Here is a 19,050-nt window from a genome sequence, read left to right on the forward strand (position 1 = left end):
TGCATGTGAAGGACTGGCAAATCAAACCACATACATAACCACTACACTAAACTGGCTGTTGGGGCCTATGGTTTCCCAACAGCTAAAAAGGATTTTTTTAAAAAAAAATGATGTATCTTTTGAAGCTTTAGAAGACATAGTGAGATATTTAGAAGAGATATGGCTGAACTGCATAGTTAAAATTGGGAATAAATCATATTTTGATCTCATTTGTTTCTTCTGTAGACTCTAAGCTAGGGCTATCTTCACCTAAACAAACTTCACAGCAGTGATGCAATTGGGTTGAATACAATATAGTATTGAGTATTATATGGTATTGCTGGCGCATGATGTGCAATCACAGTTGATTCATACTTTCTATTTGTGTTTCCTTTGTAATAATCCAAAATGAGTTCACAGATATGATAATATGCAGACTATTGTGACATTTCTTGTAACTGTCAAAAATCATTCTCAGAATTTCTCTCACTTTTACTTTATGCTGTTCTTTTTAAAAAATTCTAAACATTCAGACTGTTTCCTTGTCACATAACCAAGAAATGGTATCCATATATGAAAATGAGAGGGGAAATCTAAAATGCTGTTAACTCATAGAGTTGGATCTAGCAGTTAACTCATAGGGCGTTTTCGCACTGACCTTCAAGTGGCGCGACCACCCTCTTCACACCGGAGGATCTGCCCAGATTTCGCACAAGAAGCGCCGGCGCACCCAAAAGAGCCGGCTACTTCCGTCGCGAAACCCGCTCAAACGTTTTCCTGCTTCTTGGCGGTTTCCGTTTGAGCGGGTTTCGCGACGGAAGTAGCCGGCTCTTTTGGGTGCGCCGGCGCTTCTTGTGCGAAATCCGGGCAGATCCTCCGGTGTGAAGAGGGTGGTCGCGCTACTTGAAGGTCAGTGCAAAAACGCCCATAGAGTTGGATCTAGCCAGCTTTTTTTCTCAATTGTGGCTAGTTCCCCTCCTTATCATTGCCCCCAGTCCATGTGGCTTTTGTTCATGCATGTCCCATGATCTTGGGGACCCTTCCCCACTTTTTGACAGTGGAAGGAATTTTCTATGTGGCAGATTTCACTGGCAGTTTGGTAAAAGCTTGAGAGATGCCATGCTTGTATGTCTTCAAGTGAACACAAGCAGAACAATCTTATGCTTGCAGACTGCAACGTAGCTGCTAGGCTGCATGAGCAGAGTTTGCTTCCCTGGATGGGAAGAGTCAGGGGGCGCCCGTTTTGGCGCGCAGAGAAAAAGGAGGGATCTGATGGTCTAACTGTCAGACCTGCGCTCCTCGTTGGCTCCTTCGTCATGGCAGACGATCGGCTGAGGCTGAGGCTTTTGTTTTGTTTTTGGTTGGACATCGGGGTTTTGGGGGGCAGTCGACTGGGCAGCGGCAGGTGAAGCATTGGCTAGAGCGTCGGCTGGAGTGTCAGCTGCAGTGCTGCGGGCTGGCAGCGGCATCGGAGGCGGTGGAGGACATGGTGTTGTCCTTCTTGTTGGCTGAGTCTGCCTAGGGTTTGGGGTCTGCTGGGGCAGGGGTTGTGGAGCCCAGGGGTTGGTCTTTCCCCTTTTAATTTTTGAGGGTGTGGGTTTGTGGGGCAACCTGGGTTTTTTATTATTACCCTTGAGGTTGGCAGGTGACCATTTTGGAGAGCCTCCCCCTCCCCCCCCATTTTTCTCCTACTGGGGACATTGATGTGCAGCAGAGGCTTTTGTGGCCATTTTGAGTTCCCTTTCTTCTTCGAGGGGGAAGCCATTTTAGAGTGGAGCTGCAGGAGGCCATTTTGTGGTCTTGTGCTTGCTATTTAGATGGCTGGTGGAAAAGGGTCGGGCAAGCTCAAGGAAAAAAGCCAGCGCCTAAGGCGCCCAAGGCTCCTGAGAAAAGGCTACCACCGCCGTTATCCTCTTCTGATGAGGAGAGTGATATGGTGGTTGATTCCAATATTGCTTGTAGATTGAGAGCCTTGGAACAGGCAGTGGGCATCCTTTCTCCAGGTAGGGAGGATGATGTGAGGCAATCTAAGAAGGGTAAGCAGGCGAGTATTCTCACCAGGCTGTCTATTCTTGAGGGCAGGTCTGGTGGAGTCATGCCTGGCATGGATGCTGGCCTCTGCGGTCAGGATGTGGGTTTGACGGTGGCGGCTGGAACATCGAGGGCTGGTTTGCCATTGGTTCCTGCTGGATTCAGAGGTAGGTCGGTTGAGAATTTACAGGCGGGGCCTGGGCAGGTTTGGCCATGGGGAGCATGGGGGCCTGCTTCGGCATCCGGGCAGGGCACTTCCATGTCAAGCACGGGGGCACCTGCCTCCTCTGCGTTGGGCACGTTTCAGAATTGGGCTTGGCCATGTGAGCAAGGCGTTCCTAGTGTATACCCAGGTGCAGGGCATCCTGGCATGGCTGGTTCCTTTATGGGGGCACCCTCAACATATGGGAGGTGCCTTTCCAGCTAAAAAAGGGGCCCAGCCCAATAAGGGCGGGACCTCTTGAGCAGTGGCTGTCGAGGTACCCTTGAAGGGTTGATAGTTTGTATTTGTTAGAAGGTTTTAAAGTTGGGTTTAGGATCCCTTTTCAGGGTCCTCGAGTTACGTTTATGTCAGGAAACCTTAAGTCAGTTCAGGGCTTGGAGCAGGTCGTTAGGGACAAGATTGCAAAAGAGCTGGCTGAGAGAAGGATATTGGGTCCTTTTTCACATCCTCCAGTGAGTACTCTTAGAGTCTCACCTTTGGGTGTGGTGCCTAAAAAGGCACCTGGTGAATTTTGTTTGATTCACCATTTGTCTTTTCCTAAGGGGAAGTCCGTGAATGATGGGATCCCGGAGCACTTATGCTTCGTTAGGTATACCAGCTTTGACCAGGCTGTTGCCGTGGTGAGGCGTTGTGGGGTGGGGGAAGCATTGTCGAAATGCGACATTAAGTCTGCATTTCGCCTTTTACCTGTCCATCCCGATGATTTTGAACTTCTAGGGTTTTCTTTTGAGGGTCAATTTCACATGGATAGAGCTTTGCCAATGGGCTGCTCTGTGTCATGTTCGGCTTTCGAGCGTTTCAGCACATTTTTGGAATGGGCTGTGCGGGAGAAAGTGGGTTTGCAGGATGTCGTTCATTATTTGGATGACTACCTTGCTTGCTGAGGCAAGCGTAACCCTGCCATAGCATCGCACAGCCTTTTAAGAAAAGCCCTCCCAGGAGCAACCAATGTCATTCATTATTTGGATGACTACCACGGCTCCGAATCGTGGGTTTTATACCATCATCACCCTCGACTTTTTTGAGCGCTTTCATCAGCGCTGCCTTCGCACCATCCTCAACATCCACTGGAGTGACTTTGTGACCAACACTGAAGTCCTCAAGAGGGCGGAGGTTACAAGCATCGAGGCACTGCTGTTGAAGATGCAGCTGCGCTGGGCAGGGCATATTTCTAGGATGGAAAACCACTGCCTTCCCAAGCTTGCTCTGTATGGCGAACTTTCCACCGGCCATCGAAATAGAGGGGCACCAAAGAAGAGGTACAAGGACTCCTTGAAGAAATCCCTTGGCATCTGTCGCATCAACCATCACCAGTGGTCTGACCTAGCCTCAGATCGCAAAGCATGGAGGCACACCATCCACCAGGCTGTCTCTTCCTTTGAGAACGCACGCATAGCTGGTCTTGAGGACAAAAGGAGATTGAGGAAGAATCGCACTGCTACAGCACCAACCCCAAATCAGACTTTTCCCTGCAGCCACTGTGGCCGGATCTGCCTGTCCCGCATTGGTCTTGTCAGCCACCAGCGAACCTGCAGCAGACGTGGACTACTGAACCCTTCTTAAATCTTCGTTCGCGAAGTCAAGCCGAGAGAGAGAGAGACCTTTTTGTGGGTCCCGAGGGGACAGCATTGTGGGCAGTTGCTGTCTGGCTTTGTTGAGCTGGCAGCGGAGCTTAGGGTTCCTTTAGCGCCTGAGAAAACTGAAGGTTCGACCCAGAGGTCCGATCCTTTTTGGGGATTGAGATTGACACTATTGCGCAGTTGTCTAGGGTGCCTCTTCAGAAAATAGTGGAGCTGAGGGCTAGGATTTCTACCTTTCTTCTTAAAAGGAAGGTTACTTTGTTGGAGTTGCAGCAGCTAGTTGGGCACCTCAACTTTGCTTGCAAAGTGGTTGCTCCTGGGAGGGCTTTTCTTAAAAGGCTGTGCGATGCTATGGCAGGGTTACGCTTGCCTCAGCATAGAACTAGGGTCACCTGCAGCATGAAGGATGATCTGAGGGTTTGGCAGGAATTTTTGGAGTTCTTTAATGGAGTCTCTTTTTGGAGGGACGACATGAGGCTCGAAGCTGAGCTTCAGGTCATGTCTGATGCAGCTGGTTCCTTGGGGTTTGGAGTCTATTTCCATGGACATTGGTGCGCAGATAGTTGGCCTGACTCCTGGGTAAAGGTTGGTGTGAACCGGGATCTTACGTTTCTTGAGTTCTTTCCTATTTTAGTCGCGGTTTGGCCATGGGGGAAGGATATGGCCAATCACACTGTCCATTTTTGGTGTGATAATATGGCAGTGGTCTACGTCATTAATTCCCTTTCATCCAAATCTGGCCGGGTTATGAGATTGGTGAGGGCCTTCACTCTGTGCTGTTTGCGGCTTAACATTTTGTTTTTAGCCAAGCATGTTCCTGGGGTGAGTAACGGGGTGGCTGACGTTCTATCTCATAAACAGATGGAGAGGTTTCGTCGGCTGGCCCCAGATGCTGACAGAGAGCCGGTGCCAATGCCCCAGGAGCTATGGCTGATTGGAGAGCCGAGGCCTGCAGAGCGATAGGTCTAGCCATTGCGCCCAGCACCAGGAAGTCTTACGAATGGGCTGTGCGGCAGTTTGAAGTCTTTAGGGCTGAGGTAGGGTATTACAGGGTTTGGCCCCTCCCGGTCAAGCATTTGCTCCAATACTATGTTTCGCTGCGAGGTAAGGGGTTGGCCGTGCAATCCATTAGGGGGCGCTTGTCTGCATTGGCTTTTGTCAATAAGGCGCTGGGTTATAGGGAAGAAACAGCTGACTTTCGTATTCAAAAGATGCTGGAGGGGTGGGCCAGAGAGGCTGGTCCCAGGGTTGATATACGCGGAATCCTGTGTATCCTTTGATTCTGCGAGGTTTGAAGAGGGTTTGGCATGTTGGGGTTGTCTGGGGTGTGGTTTAGGGACCCACTCCTTTAGAATTGGGGCAGCCTCAACAGCGGCTATCATGGGGGATCCTTCCACTTCCATTCAGAGATTGGGCAGGTGGCGTTCCTCGGCCTATAAGGCTTACGTGCAACCTTTTATTAGGCCGTGAGTGACTTGGTGTCTGTTTATTGTTGGTTCTGTTCTTGTTTAACTGTTCTTGTTTAACTATGCGGCCATAGCCACGTGTTTTGGGCCGCTCATCAGGCTCGGAGAACTGCAATTGGCTTTCAGCTGGGACTCAGCCAGCATGTGCATATTGAATGGCGGGGGTGCCGGGGCCTTCAGTGGCCAGGCCTGCTGCCTTTGTTGTTTAAAGATTATGTGGGTCCTCCTTCTCAGGTTTTAATTGTTCACCTGGGACTCTTAAAGGGCAAGGCCTTAGTTTGGCAGGCCCAGGATGATTTCCAGCACATTCGGGAGCGATGGCCTGGGACCACCATAATTTGGTCAGCCATGCTGCCCCGCCTGGTGTGGCGTTGTGCTTGGGACCCTGCAGCTATAGAAAGCGTCCAGTATAAGGCTAATAAGGAGATCAGGAAGGTGCTGGAAAAGGGTTTGGGCCACTATTTGCCCCATCTGGACATTTTGTTGAAATTTCCTGACCTCTACAGAGGGGATGGGGTCCATCTCTTGGAAAAGGGTAATATGCTGTTTCTGAGAGATTTGCAGCAAGGGTTGCGGGTGGCTTTGGGCCTCCCTGTAGGCGCTAAGCCCTAAGTAGAGACTTGGCCTTAGTAGTGGCAGGTTTTTGGGGTTTAGGGCACTATGCGGCTAGGGGAGGACTGTGAAGAATCCCCCTTTTGGGGAATTTGGGGTCTGGCATGATCAGCCTTCAGGTTTGAAGACCCGGGTTTGGAGACTGCAGACTGTCCGGGAGGCTCGGCTAGAGGGTGCCTTTCTGGCGAGATGTGCGTCTGGGTTTCGGCCCTCTGGTGTGTGCCTCCCTGCTGGGCCTGCCTGGAGGGAGCTGGGTCTCTCACCCTGGAGGGAGCTGGGTCTCTCACCCTGGAGGGAGCTGGGTCTCTCACCCATTAATGGCAGGGGAGTGGTTGCGGTGACCCCTAGCCCTGGCCAGGCCACTGGTGGGGTACCCTTGCTGTTTATTAGAATATTGAATAAAGTGGCCCAATTTTATACCAATACTCTGTGTCTGACTCTTTATTCTGTCCTTGGGGAGCAATCTTATGCTTGCAGACTGCAGCGTAGCTGCTAGGCTGCATGAGCAGAGTTTGCTTCCCTGGATGGGAAGAGTCAGGGGGCGCCCGTTTCGGTACGCAGAGAAAAAGGCAGGATCTGATCTGCCTGCCTTGTCAGCTCCTTCGTCTTGGCAGACGATCGGCCCTCTCGCCCGCCCTGCATGTTATGTGGGCAATTTTCTGGTTGCCTCCTTGGAGGAGCCGGGTAGGAATTTTTTACACCTTGGCTGATTGGCAGTGGCTGGGGTGCGTTTTTTGCCTACCCTACATAGCAAAGCAGTGGATTGAGGATTTGGCTATCGGGAGGCACTGTTAAATAGGCGGTGACTTTAGTGGCAGGTTTTCGGGGTTTAAGGCACTATGCGGCTAGGGGAGGACTGTGAAGCATCCCCCTTTTGGGGAATTTGGGGTCTGGCATGATCAGCCTTCGGGTTTGAAGACCCGTGTTTGGAGAATGCAGACTGTCCGGGAGGCTCAGCTAGAGGGTGCCTTTCTGGCGAGACAAGTGTCTGGGTTTGGGCCCTCTGGTGCATGCCTCCCTGCTGGGCCTGCACCAGAAGGCCCAAACCCAGATTGGGGGGCTGGGTCTCCCGCCCGTTAATGGCAGGGGAGCGGTCGCGGTGACCCCTAGCCTTGGCCGCTGATGGGGTACCTTGCTGTTTATTAGAATATTGAATAAAGTGGCCCAATTTTACACCAATACTCTGTGTCTGACTCTTTATTCCGTCCTTGGGGAGCAAAGAGATATCATAGGGGTATAGAGTTCTAGTATATGCTGCATCGTCTTCTGTTAATTAGCTTTGTTAGAGAGAAGTCATCATAACTGGTTGTAATATGCAATTCTCTTTATCTGGGCAGCTATTTATTAAAATGTTCTTCCCATTTCCCAACTGGAAGCTGCAAAGTTGGATAGTGTATTTGGCTGTGTTCTGATAGCGTTCCTTTTGTTTCAGTACTCTCAAAGCTTTTCCATTTTTTGGCATAGTTGCTACAAACCTATCCCCCCGACCCCCACACACACTCATGATGACTATGCAGTAGCAATAATATTGCAGCAGTACCAAATTTATAATGAGCTGTTTGTCAGCCCATTCTTTCCTTTACCAAAGTGCCTGTCTTCATAACAGAGCATAATAATATGCTCTAGAAGAAAGCAGAACTGTTGAGAACTATATAAAGGATTTATTAAAAAACATACAAGTGAAAGTGTCTTCCTGAACAATCAGTATAGAAGATAACATGCTGTTCAAATAAATTCAGCTTTTACCTCAGCTCTTCAACCTTGGTAAACTTTATATCTAGGGAAGCAGAGTATAGGGTCCTTCTTCAACATGAATAACATAATTTGGTAAAGGCAGGCAGCAGTCAAATGCACACTTGCTTTAAGTAAGTTCCAGTGAACTCAATAGGCCTTTTCATAGGTGAATGCGCACAGTTTTGGGCTGTGAAGATAATACTATTATGAATTTCTATTCCTGCTTTTCATCCCATGAATGATTCTTATTCATGACAGTTTGATGAGATTCAAATGCCTCTCCCCCCCAACCCAGGTGACAGTTAATTATGGAACACTTGAGATAATTGCCCTTACTCAATTTTTTTTCAAGTGAAACTTTTCTCAGTGGGCTGTAAGCTGCCTGAGTACTTTTATGAGGTAATGTTCCTGCTGTATGTGATCTGACTGATGCATCAAGTCTTCTGTCTGTAACCAGGTAATGATTCAAATATTCCCTGTGCACTGGCTTTCATAAAGGGTGACAACCAAAATTTGCAGAACTAAAAATTATATGTTTAATAAAATCTGTAAACCTTATTAAAAGCTAAGCATCTGAGGAGTCTCTATATACAAAAGTAGTACAAAAAAGAGAGAGGCCCAATCCAGCCAAAGCAATGTATGTTTAAACACCATTGATTTAAATGAAAAAAGATTTACTAAGTGGTTGATATTCTTTCATTAATATCAATGGCACATAAAAGTGCTTAAATCTGACCTGATTGCGCACAGTAACTGAAATGACATAACATGCTCCAGAATATGATTAATAACAATTATATTTTCATAAAATTAATGTGCTATAATAACTTGAAATTGAGGAAAGGGTTTTGTTTCTCAGTCTTTAAATTATTTTTATATAGAATGAAAGCTACCGTAACATAAAATGGCAATATCTGGTATAACAATCACAATACCATCTGTTAACCTGGCAAGGGCCAAGAAAATTGTATCATTTCCCACAGCATAAACTTTATTTATCATCTTTGTATCATGGCCTTCCTCTAGGGAACTCAGTTCTGTAGTTTTCTCATCACAGTAACCATTGGTGGTAGGGTAGGTTGAAAAGAAGCGAGTTACTCAAGGCTGCCTGGTAAGACCTAAACTAGATATTAACAGGATGTGGAAGGCTGTTGCATCCAGTCTTCACATTTTTCTGGCAACACCTAGTGAACACCTCATGAGGTAACTGTGGTTAGCATCTATCAAAACTCCAGTTCGCTGACTGCTGCTAGCAGCATGACATAATTTTAGATACGTTCTTTCATGAGAAACTAGCAAAGAGATAAGGATCAGCAGCTGAACTAATACCTAGTCTGTGCTTAGATGTTTTGGCTGGGCAGAGATATGAAACTGAGTTCCCTTGGGCATTTCATAGCAGCTCTTCTGAGAGAAATATAAGCAGAAATATAAATAATTCCCTTATTACCAAAAGTTGGTAGGGCATGCTTGTGTCTTCTCTGAGTATGCAGGCTGATAACAGCCTGTAGCAGGGATACCCAGCCTTTGGAATTTTGACACAGGGTGGCAGGTGCTGTCACAAAATGGCTGCTGCAGGAGGTGATACAAACAACAAAAAATGGCTATTGAGGAGGCATTGTTAACCACAAAATGGCTGCCCTGAGAGGCTGTGCTATATGTGAAATTTGTGGAGCAATGCCACCCAACCACAAAATGACTGTCATGGGAAATGGTGCCAGCCACAAAATGTCAGGGAGTGAGGTTATGCACAATTCTGATAGTAATTCTATAGCCTTTCTCTGCTTGACAAGGTACCTTTTAAAATGAACTTTTTATTTAAAATCCTTATCAATTTTCACAAAGCTTTCACTTGCACAAATAGGTATTTTTTTCTCTCAAAATTTGTTTTTTGTTTCAAAGTGAGGTGGTGCCATAGGTTTCATTTTTTTTAAATGCAAAGTTTTGATTAATTGAAAAATATAACCTACATTTTCCCATCCGTGTGTTCATGGCTTGTTTTTGACTTCTCACCTTTGGAATACAGCATGCTGTACATTAAACCATACTTAATCATAATGAGATGTGTTATTACTTGTGCCTCTGTGGAAATGCATGAAATATATGTACTCTGCTTCAGTGGTTTTCAAATTTTCTATCCCAGGGAAACTTTTCCAAATCAGTTTAGTGCTGAGCAGGGCTTTTTTTGTAAAAAAAGGCCCAGCAGGAACTCATTTGCATATTAGGCCACACCCCCTGATGCCAAGCTAGCCAGAACTGCATCCCTATGCATTCCTGCTCAAAAGAAGCCCTGGTGCTGAGACACCTATGAACCTGTCACAGAACATATATATTCTGTAGAAAGCTAAGTCATGAAGGAGCGAACATAATGAAGTCACACAATACAGGGGAAGGTTAATCTTTCAAGGAATTTTGTATGCTATTACCAATCTTTTCACTGGGGAAAATTATTGATAATAAAGTATATTGCTGTGGATTTGGAACAGATTCTGGAACACATACCAGTTCATACAGGCTTTGAAGGTCTTTCAACCACTTCAAGGACCTGAGCCTGTGTCCTATAACACCCCCAATATTTCCTTGAGATATGGTTGCCAATTCTGGATGGTGAAATTCCTGGAAATTTGGGGTGCAGCCTGGAGAGAGAGGGGGATTTGATGAGGAACCTCAGCAGAATATCATGCTATAAAAGCAGCCATTTTTTCCAGGAAAACTGATCTCTGTAGTCTTGAAATAAATTGTAATTCCAGATTCCTAGGTCCCTCTTGGAAGCTGGCAACCATAATGAAGTCACACAATACAGGGGAAGGTTAATCTTTCAAGGAATTTTGTATGCTATTACCAATCTTTTCACTGGGGAAAATTATTGATGTTCTATGGAACTGGAATTTGAAAACCACTGCTCTACTTGATTCATTACTTTACCCCCCCCCCAACCAAATAATAATCTCTCTTCATCCCTCAGATGCTGACAGACATTGTGAATTTGTTGGAAATCCTTTGAAGATTAAAAGCACTAGAAAATCATTATCATGTATAATTGGGTACTTGGGTGAGTCCTCTTTGAGCAAAATGTGTTATACAAGATAGTGATAAATAACAGACATTCAAGTACATTAAATTCAAAAACAGTACATGTTTAGTTTTGTGGTGCTATGAAGCTTCATCAAAGAGTGGTGGCATGTAGAAAGCTAAGTCATGAAGGAGAGAACATATACCCAATGTGTATATTTTCTGCAAGCAGGTGTTTTATACAGAGGAACAGTCAAACAGTGAGTTTTTGACCTGCAGTCTGAAGTGTGTGCATGGGTCTTTAGTGTGTGCATGTGTGTTTATGTGTATGTTACGTTTACCCTACTTGGAAACATACCAAATAATTCTACATATTCTGCACAATTACATGGTACATTGAGGTGATAAAAATCTAGACATTCATTTCAAGTTGCATGTATTTTCCAAAATATTATTTATTTACTAACTTTATTTCTATCCCACCTTTCTTCCTTCTGAGGACCCAAAGTGGCTTATATTGTTCTTTTCTCTTCAATTTTAAAGTATTTGCATTCTTGAAAGCAACATGTTTTACAAGTGTTTTAAATGAACACAAGTGGGAAGCCTACAGCAGCTTCTGCATGTCAAAAAAGTTCCATTTTGAGTATAGTATGCTTTAACCCAGGAATGGTTTGAGAGCCTTTTTCAGTACTCACAGCCACATTAAGTTCAAAGAAACTGCACAGGACTTTTGTGTTTCACACCACCACAGGGAATGCATTGACAACCCAAAGATGCAGAGGCTTTTCCTTTATAAGGTGTCAGAAGCATGCAGTTCTTCAAGATATCATCATCGTCATTACAGCAATGTTTAGTCAGGGGGTGGATTCTACTCATATCCTACTGAGCAAAGTTTGAAGCCTTCTTCCAACCTAAGAAAACTTCCTCCAACTTCAGTGGCTCCTCCTTCAGAGAAAGAGCCACTACTAACAGGACAACCCTAAGTGGTGTTAGTCTATGTCCATGGGCTTCAGTAGGCATAGAAGACTGTAGCTCTGTTTATGGCATAGTAGCTCTGTTAATCTATTAAAAATTATGGTATATTAAAAGATGTCTCTGATAAATGGGGTGCTTTTAAAATTTATTAATTATTTTAAAGACTTAAAAATCTAAGCAGAGGCATAGCTCTTTCTCTCATACCCAGGAGGAAATGCCTCATCTGGGATGGGGTCTGCTACCACACAGTCATGCATTGTAAAGATAAATTACGTAATAGTGCCATTTTCTTCAGAACTAATGTTTAATGCATCTGCAGAATCAATCAGTTAAAACATAAATTATTGACATTCTTTACCCAAATGACAGTCTTCATTATTATTAGCAGATTACAAGTAAATTGAACTGATGATGGGAAGTACTTTCTTTTTTTTAAAAAAAAAATGAAACAATTGCAACAATCTCTTTTTGAAATTACAGAAATTCATCCTGCCATGAAGCCTAATATAATCAAGTCAACGCCAAGCCTTCAGAGTTCAGTATCAAAGCGAATGCTGGTGGCCCCAAGCCATTCAACGTTAAGTATTTTGGGCAAAAGAAACTACAGCCACCATCATAATGGCCTAGATGGTATGTGTAAACTAAAGAGATGAAATGTTGTTGTTATTGTTGTTATTGTTGTTGTAATGGGTTAGATCCAGCCAGCTGGATTCACACAATCTTGGCCCATTCTACTTTTTGTCACAGCCACTGTCCCACATGATTTTTGTCTATCCAGGCCCTATGATCCCAAACATAACTTTCCTGGTGACCACAGGGGACCCAACTCTCTTCTTCACCAGTGAAAAACCTGGATAGATCCAAATGAATATATATCTAATTTAAGGCAATACTTAAAATGTATGCTTCTATGAATCTAGTGCCACTATCTCTTTTGTAAGTATGACAGGGTTAACAGATTTTTAAAATATGGGTGGATTAGGTCACCAGCTCAAATTTGCTCACAGACTCACTTGGTATCTTTTTGTATTGCCATCTCTCCTCTCTGCAATATGAAACAAACTGGACTGCCATATAGGAACAACAGTCACTGTAAGATCGGCATAGGGAAAGGTTAGTAAAGGTAAAAGTAGTCCCCTGTGCAAGCACTGAGTTATTATCGACCCATGGGGTGATGTCACATCATGACATTTTCTTGGCAGACTTTTTAAGGGGTGGTTTGCCATTGCCTTCCAGGGAATTATTTTTTTGGCACCAGAAGGAGCAGGAAACACGTGTACAATATAAATCACTGACCACCATTTGCATCATTATGCATATCTCTTTGCCTTGACACCAAGGTTAGTAAATACAGCTCCTACAAGAGCTATGAAACTAAGGGGGAATCTTGTGCTGCCCACTTTAATTCTGTCCCTCCTTCCAGTGGTTCCCTCGGCTCTTGTGCTCTTTCTCCAGGCAACCACTGTGGTGGAGGAGAAGAGCTTGTGGAGGAGATTGGCCTATCTCCCCCTCCTTCCCCACTTCACATATGGCAGAAATAGTTGCCTACTTATGGATCAGCACTCAGAGGCTGACTGAGGTCCTGATGCTAAGCATACTTACATGAGAGTCAGCCTGCATTAAGTTCCTCCTTAACCTCCAGGAGCCACACAATATGTGTGAAGAGCTGCATGTGGCTTCTGAGCTGCAGTTTGGCCACCCCTAATTTAAGTTTTAGCATTTTCTCCTGCTTTTGCTTGGTAGAAAGCAAAGGTCTTCAGCAATCCAGGGCCTCAGCACTATTTATTTATTTATTACTTTACATTTATATCCCGCCCTCTCCGCAAGCGGACTAGAGCCAGGATGCACAGACATTTGCTCCGATCACTCTTGCCAAGTGTTAAAAGTGCTCAGGTTTTGCAGTGTCAATCCTGTGTCATATCCATGCGCTAAGAAAAATGACTCCACCCACTTTAATCATAATCCCCAAAAACAAACTGAAAGAGATTGATTTCCCAGTACCTCTGAAAGATATTGAAAGCTAGATTTCAGTGCTTCTGTAGTAGAACTCTCCTCTGCTATTGTCAGAACTTGTATCTGTCATGTATGCTGAGCTTAATAATGTTAGCCTAACTGACTCCATTTTGTAACTGTATACTAATCCCATGTCCTTGTAGCTAGGGCCACTAACTAAATGCTTTGCATTTCAAACAAACTGTAACCACTGAAGGGTGGCAGATAGCCTCTGGAAAACATCTGCAGATGTCCTTTGAAGCTGACCGACCAGAACATCACAGCAGGACTCCTTCCTCCTTTCGGAGATAAGGAACCCTGGGAACAGACAACTGTCTCCCAGGGTGTGAGAAATGGTTTTATTGTTTTGGTAACAACTGCATAAAAAATGTATCAATCGCTGAGCCTGTTATCAGAGTCAACTTGTGCCTTCCCTGAACGCAGTTCTCAATAAATGCCTTATACTTTTGCAACAAAGTAATGGGCCTCATTTGAAGTTCTTCAAGTTCTGACAGCTATGTCCCTGGAAAAGCATCATGTTCTACTTGCCAAAATTTGCCAGTGATCTCTGGTTCTAAAGAGGTCTGGCTATCCTTAAAGAAGGGCAGAACCTTTTCAGTCTTCGGCTCAACCTGGTGGAACTCTCTGGTGGAGGACATTAGGGCTCTGCAAGATCTTTTACAGTTCCACAGGGCCTGCAAGGCAGAGATGTTCCACCAGGCTTTTGATTAAGGACAGCGACCATTGCCGCACTGGGACCTCTCTCCTTTGCCCCATGGGTACCCTTATGGGGTTCCCCTCCCATTGCAACATCCAGCAATCTGGACTAGATTAACTTTAACAGTTTGGCATCAAGGTATAGAATTTGTTTTTGTTAACTGGTTTTATTGATTTTAATTATATATATTTATTATCTCCTGTTGTGCATCACCCAGAGCCCGGCACCAGCTGGGATGGGGCAATTCACTGTCAAATATATAAACAAACAAACTATAATTCCAGAAAAATAGCTGTGTTATTCTGTTCCAGCAAAAATAAATAGATACCTTGTGGTGCTTTAAAGAAGAATACGATTTTTACTCTAGCATAAGCTTTCATGGACCACAGCCTATTTCTTTCAATTTATGGATACTCATACTTATTTTTTCTCTACTAAGGATAAAAGCAGCTTGGAGGTAGCAGTTTTGGAAGATAAGACAGCACAGAGGGAAGACTTAAAAACTTCTCTACCCTGCTGATCTTCCCCTGGAAATCACAGCCCTTGTGGCTGCTGCCATCCATCCATCCATCCATCCATCCATCCATCCATCCATCCATCCATCCATCCATCCACCCTGAGGCAAAATACTTATATAACCCTGTCCCAAATTCTCCTTTAGAAAAAAAATGGTTCATATTTTTAATACAGTGAGTGAAGGATGAAAGGGGGGGGCAGGAATCCTGATATTTCTGTCAGAAATCTATATTCAGCACCTAGCTCATCTTCCTAAAAAACAAAATTTCAATATGCAACCCTGAGTAACCTTCATTTTTCTCTTTGATGTGATGTTTATTCCAAGAGTCCATAATATCTTGTGAATCCACTGAAAAAAAGCAGATTTCTATTTGTATATATATATTTTTTTCTCCCAGATTATCTTTGCTTGCAACATAAATTTTACATGGCATAAATATGTTATCTTAATTTAGCATTGTTGTTGATTCCCATGAGCTACCATTTCTCAATTTTTTCCAAGGGTTTTGTTTGGAAAATTTGGGAAATACATATGACCAAAACAAAGAAAAAAAGAAAAAAGAATAAGCGCAAGAAATCAGTAGAAGGAAAATGTGACTTCATGACTAGGCCCCCGCTAATGAAGATTAATATAAAAGTCACCAATCCTAAACATGATGAGTGAATTGTAGTGTTCTAGCTTCTCTACCAGAAGCCCTGCAGGATTTGTCTACATTCCGCAGGGCCTGTAAGACCGAATTGTTCCGACAGGCCTTCGACATTTAATCGAGAGAGAGCTGCCACTGGACATTATATAGAGCTCTAAGCAGAGTACCGATGGTCACCATCGAACTTTCAGAACCGCTATACTGTACTGTATTAATACAGCACCATGAAATGTTTTAAATAATTTAAATATGTAATTATGTTTTATATGTTTTATTGGTTTTTAATGGAAGTAATGTGATGTTGTGAGCCGCCCTGAGTCTGCTTGCGGAGAGGGCGGGATATAAGCTTAACGTAATAAATAAATAATTAATAAATATAAGCATTTGCTTGAGATCAGAGTCTTGCAAAATATGTGTCTCCAACAGCACAATTATTATGTTTATCATTTGTGTGTGGGAACTTTATCCTTAGCTGAATTGAGTGCCTTGTTTCCACTAGTGATCACTTTGCTTTTTGAGAGATTTATTAGTCCTTAGCTAAGTTCATGTGATAGCTTGATGAGGAACTACCAACGTGGCTGTGTAGGAAAGAAAACATGAGCCCTAGGAAATTATAGAGAACCCCGTGGTGCAGAGTGGTAAAGCTGCAGTACTGCAGTCAAACTTTCTGCTCATGACCTGAGATGGATCCCAGTGGAAGCTGGGTTCAGGTAGCTGGTTCGAGGTTGACTCAGCATTCCATCCTTCCGAGGTCGGTAAAATGAGTACCCAGGTTGCTGGGGAGAAAGTGTAGATGACTGGGGAAAGCAATGGCAAACCACCTCGTAAAAACTCTGCTGTGAAAACATTGTGAAAGCAATGTCACCCCAGAGTTGGAAACGACTGGTGCTTGCACAGGGAACTACCTTTTTCAAAGGAAATTATACATGAGTCAGTCTGACCTAGGGGAAAGTATTAGAAGAAATCAAAACAAATTCCATGAAAACATCCAAGGAATGGAGTTAGGGGTCTGCACTTGGTCTATACCAAGACAATAAATACCTTAGTATTTTGTAGTATTTATTTGGCCACATACAGATCAGAGATCTGTATTTGGCTACTTAAACAGCCATTCCCAAATAAAAGCCAATATTATTCAGCTTTTATTTAAGCATAGCTAGAAGGCATTTAAAGAGACCACAGTCCTCTAAACCCTGACCCTTTCTTACATATCCCTATAGTCAACATGGCCTGTCTGTGGATACTTAAATCTGTGGATTGCATCATGTTGTCAGAAAACATAAATTCTCCTAAAAGACAGAAATGCTGTCTGTACATGTGCAGAGGAAGGGAGGAGGAGCTTCCCAGACATATATGCTGGGTCACTCAGTACCAGTGGCAACCCTGCCACTGCTGCATTTCAAGCTGATGGGAAGGAAAGCAAGTGGCAGCAGTGCTGTTGGTAGACAGGTGATTAAAGAGGGTCAGAAACCTCTGCTGAATGACTGAAGGAGAGGAATACAATGGGGAGCAACAGAACTGAAAATGGGTGGAAAGATGAGTGAAGGAGAGTCAAGTGGTCAGGCAGAAAGAGCTGCAGCAGTAGCAGCAGCAAGAAGGGAGGGGAGGCAGAGTGACAGGGAGGGGGCATGGTGAGTAAAGGACAAACACGTAGGCAGTGCAGGAAGAGGGGAAGGGGTTGACATAGCAGTGGGGAAGGGATGGATGGTGGAAATGGTGAGGAGACAAGTAGGGCAGCAGGCAAGCAGAGTGGAAAGGGGGCAGGTAAGCAAGAAAGAATCCCTTTTCTGGTGAATTTGTGCATGTGGGGTGAATGGGAGGCTAAGCTGAGGGTGATCTCAGGGAGCTGAGGGTGAGTCAGCAAAGCAGGGGGAGAATGGAATGCTCCCTTCCTCCAATCTTCTTACCTGTAGGGTCCTCCTGCGTGGTGCATGACCATGATATTAAAAGGATTTCCTCTCTCATTTGAATGCACCTGTCAACTAAAATATGCTGCAGAAGCCCTTGTCACCTGTGCTGCCATTCTGACAAAAGAGAGGTAAACACCAGGTCAGGCCTTTTTCTGCTGTGGTGCCTCAAGTAGAAATCACTTGCCCAACACCTAGCCCATTGAGCTTTCATACCAAACAAAATATTTATTGGTTAGTTTATATTTTTAGATCTACCTACCTACCTGCCCGCCTGCCTGTCTGTCATCATCATCTCATAATTTTTCTGTCTGTCTTTCTATCCTGTATTAGTTACATGGCTGTTCTCCCTGTCCCTAGTTTGACTATTGAGCTTGTGCTTTCTCTTTATATTGTTTTATTTATATTGTTGCAACTTTTATTTTTCTGTTCCTCCTGTATGTTTGTTTTTTGCCTGGTTGCTGATTTTTTTAAAAAAAGTTTTAAAAGAACTTCGTAACTGCAAAGTTACATTATTTTAGAGTGGATTATCAATATATATATACATATATTTCAGTTTGGAAGTCATCTTAGGAAGATTGTGGTGGAAGCAAGGAGTATAAATATTTCAAATAAACCCATAAAAATACTTTGTGTTATTTTTCAGGATTGTCCAGTCATACACATGGAACAAAAATGGTAAGTTTTCTACAGTTTTTCTTCTTCTTATATTTGGTTTGGAAACATAGTGTTATTCTATGTTTTTCAACTGAAGAGGGTAACATCTACAGCATGATTTCATTATGTGCTACATGGCAGGAACCAATATGAAGTGGTGATGAATTTGTTGAATTTGTACATAGAAGATTCATCCTGAACATAAGCACCATATTGACCACCGTTTGTTTAAACCATGATTTACTGAACTAGCCACAGGTGCTGGAAACTAACCAGAGTTTGCTTGGAACTCCCAGTTTGTCAGCTGCCAACAGAAGCCAGTCATAGCAGGAAAAACAAGAGAGTTTGGCTTTTTTTCTCTGTTGTGTTGCTGTGATCCTATCCCTGGTCAGTGATGATACCATGCAAGCAAGGATTAAAAGAGGATCTTGTGTTAAGATACAATTAGTAGAGTTACTAGAAACCAGGTAAAGAATCCTTGCCTGTGACCATGTTCTGTAACCACAGTTAATGGGGTGATGAGCATTTGGATGTTAAAATCTTTCTACATATATTCATAGAGCTCAATATAGATTGTGTCTGAGTGTGCATGCATCCACTTACAGAGTTGCATAGTTGTATATGTGGATTGAGAGCTAGTTTGGTGTAGTGGTTAAGTGCATGGACTCTTATCTGGGAGAACCGGGTTTGATTCCCCACTCCTCCACTTGCACCTGCTGGAATGGCCTTGGATTAGCCATAGCTATCGCAGAGGTTGTCCTTGAAAGGGCAGCTGCTGTGAGAGCCCTCTCAGCCCCACCCACCTCACAGGGTGTCTGTTGTGCAGGGAGAAGTTAGATTGTAAGCCGCTCTGAGTCTCTGATTCAGAGAAAAGGGTGTGGTATAAATCTGCAATTCTTCTTCTTCTTCTAAGCCCTAGTAAACTCACAGTACAATCCTAAACAGGTGGCTACACGCTGCTAAATCCACTGAAGTTAAGATATTGAGAAAGTATTGTATTCCTG

At 44.0% G+C, this 19,050-nt stretch overlaps 1 protein-coding gene across 3 annotated transcripts in view; it reads left to right on the plus strand.

Annotated features, from left to right (window-relative positions):
- MTA3 (metastasis associated 1 family member 3) overlaps nucleotides 1–19,050 on the plus strand; it is a 186,858-nt gene that overhangs the window by 126,064 nt on the left and 41,744 nt on the right. For all 3 annotated transcript variants that reach the window (XM_060247482.1, XM_060247483.1, XM_060247484.1), the window contains exons 15-17: nucleotides 10,588–10,674; nucleotides 12,090–12,239; nucleotides 18,036–18,067. In XM_060247482.1, coding sequence (XP_060103465.1) covers nucleotides 10,588–10,674; nucleotides 12,090–12,239; nucleotides 18,036–18,067 — 269 coding nt within the window. The remainder of the gene's footprint in view (nucleotides 1–10,587; nucleotides 10,675–12,089; nucleotides 12,240–18,035; nucleotides 18,068–19,050) is intronic.

The sequence above is a fragment of the Heteronotia binoei genome, chromosome 1 (assembly GCF_032191835.1).
Source record: "Heteronotia binoei isolate CCM8104 ecotype False Entrance Well chromosome 1, APGP_CSIRO_Hbin_v1, whole genome shotgun sequence".
NCBI classification, from domain to species: Eukaryota; Metazoa; Chordata; class Lepidosauria; order Squamata; family Gekkonidae; genus Heteronotia; species Heteronotia binoei.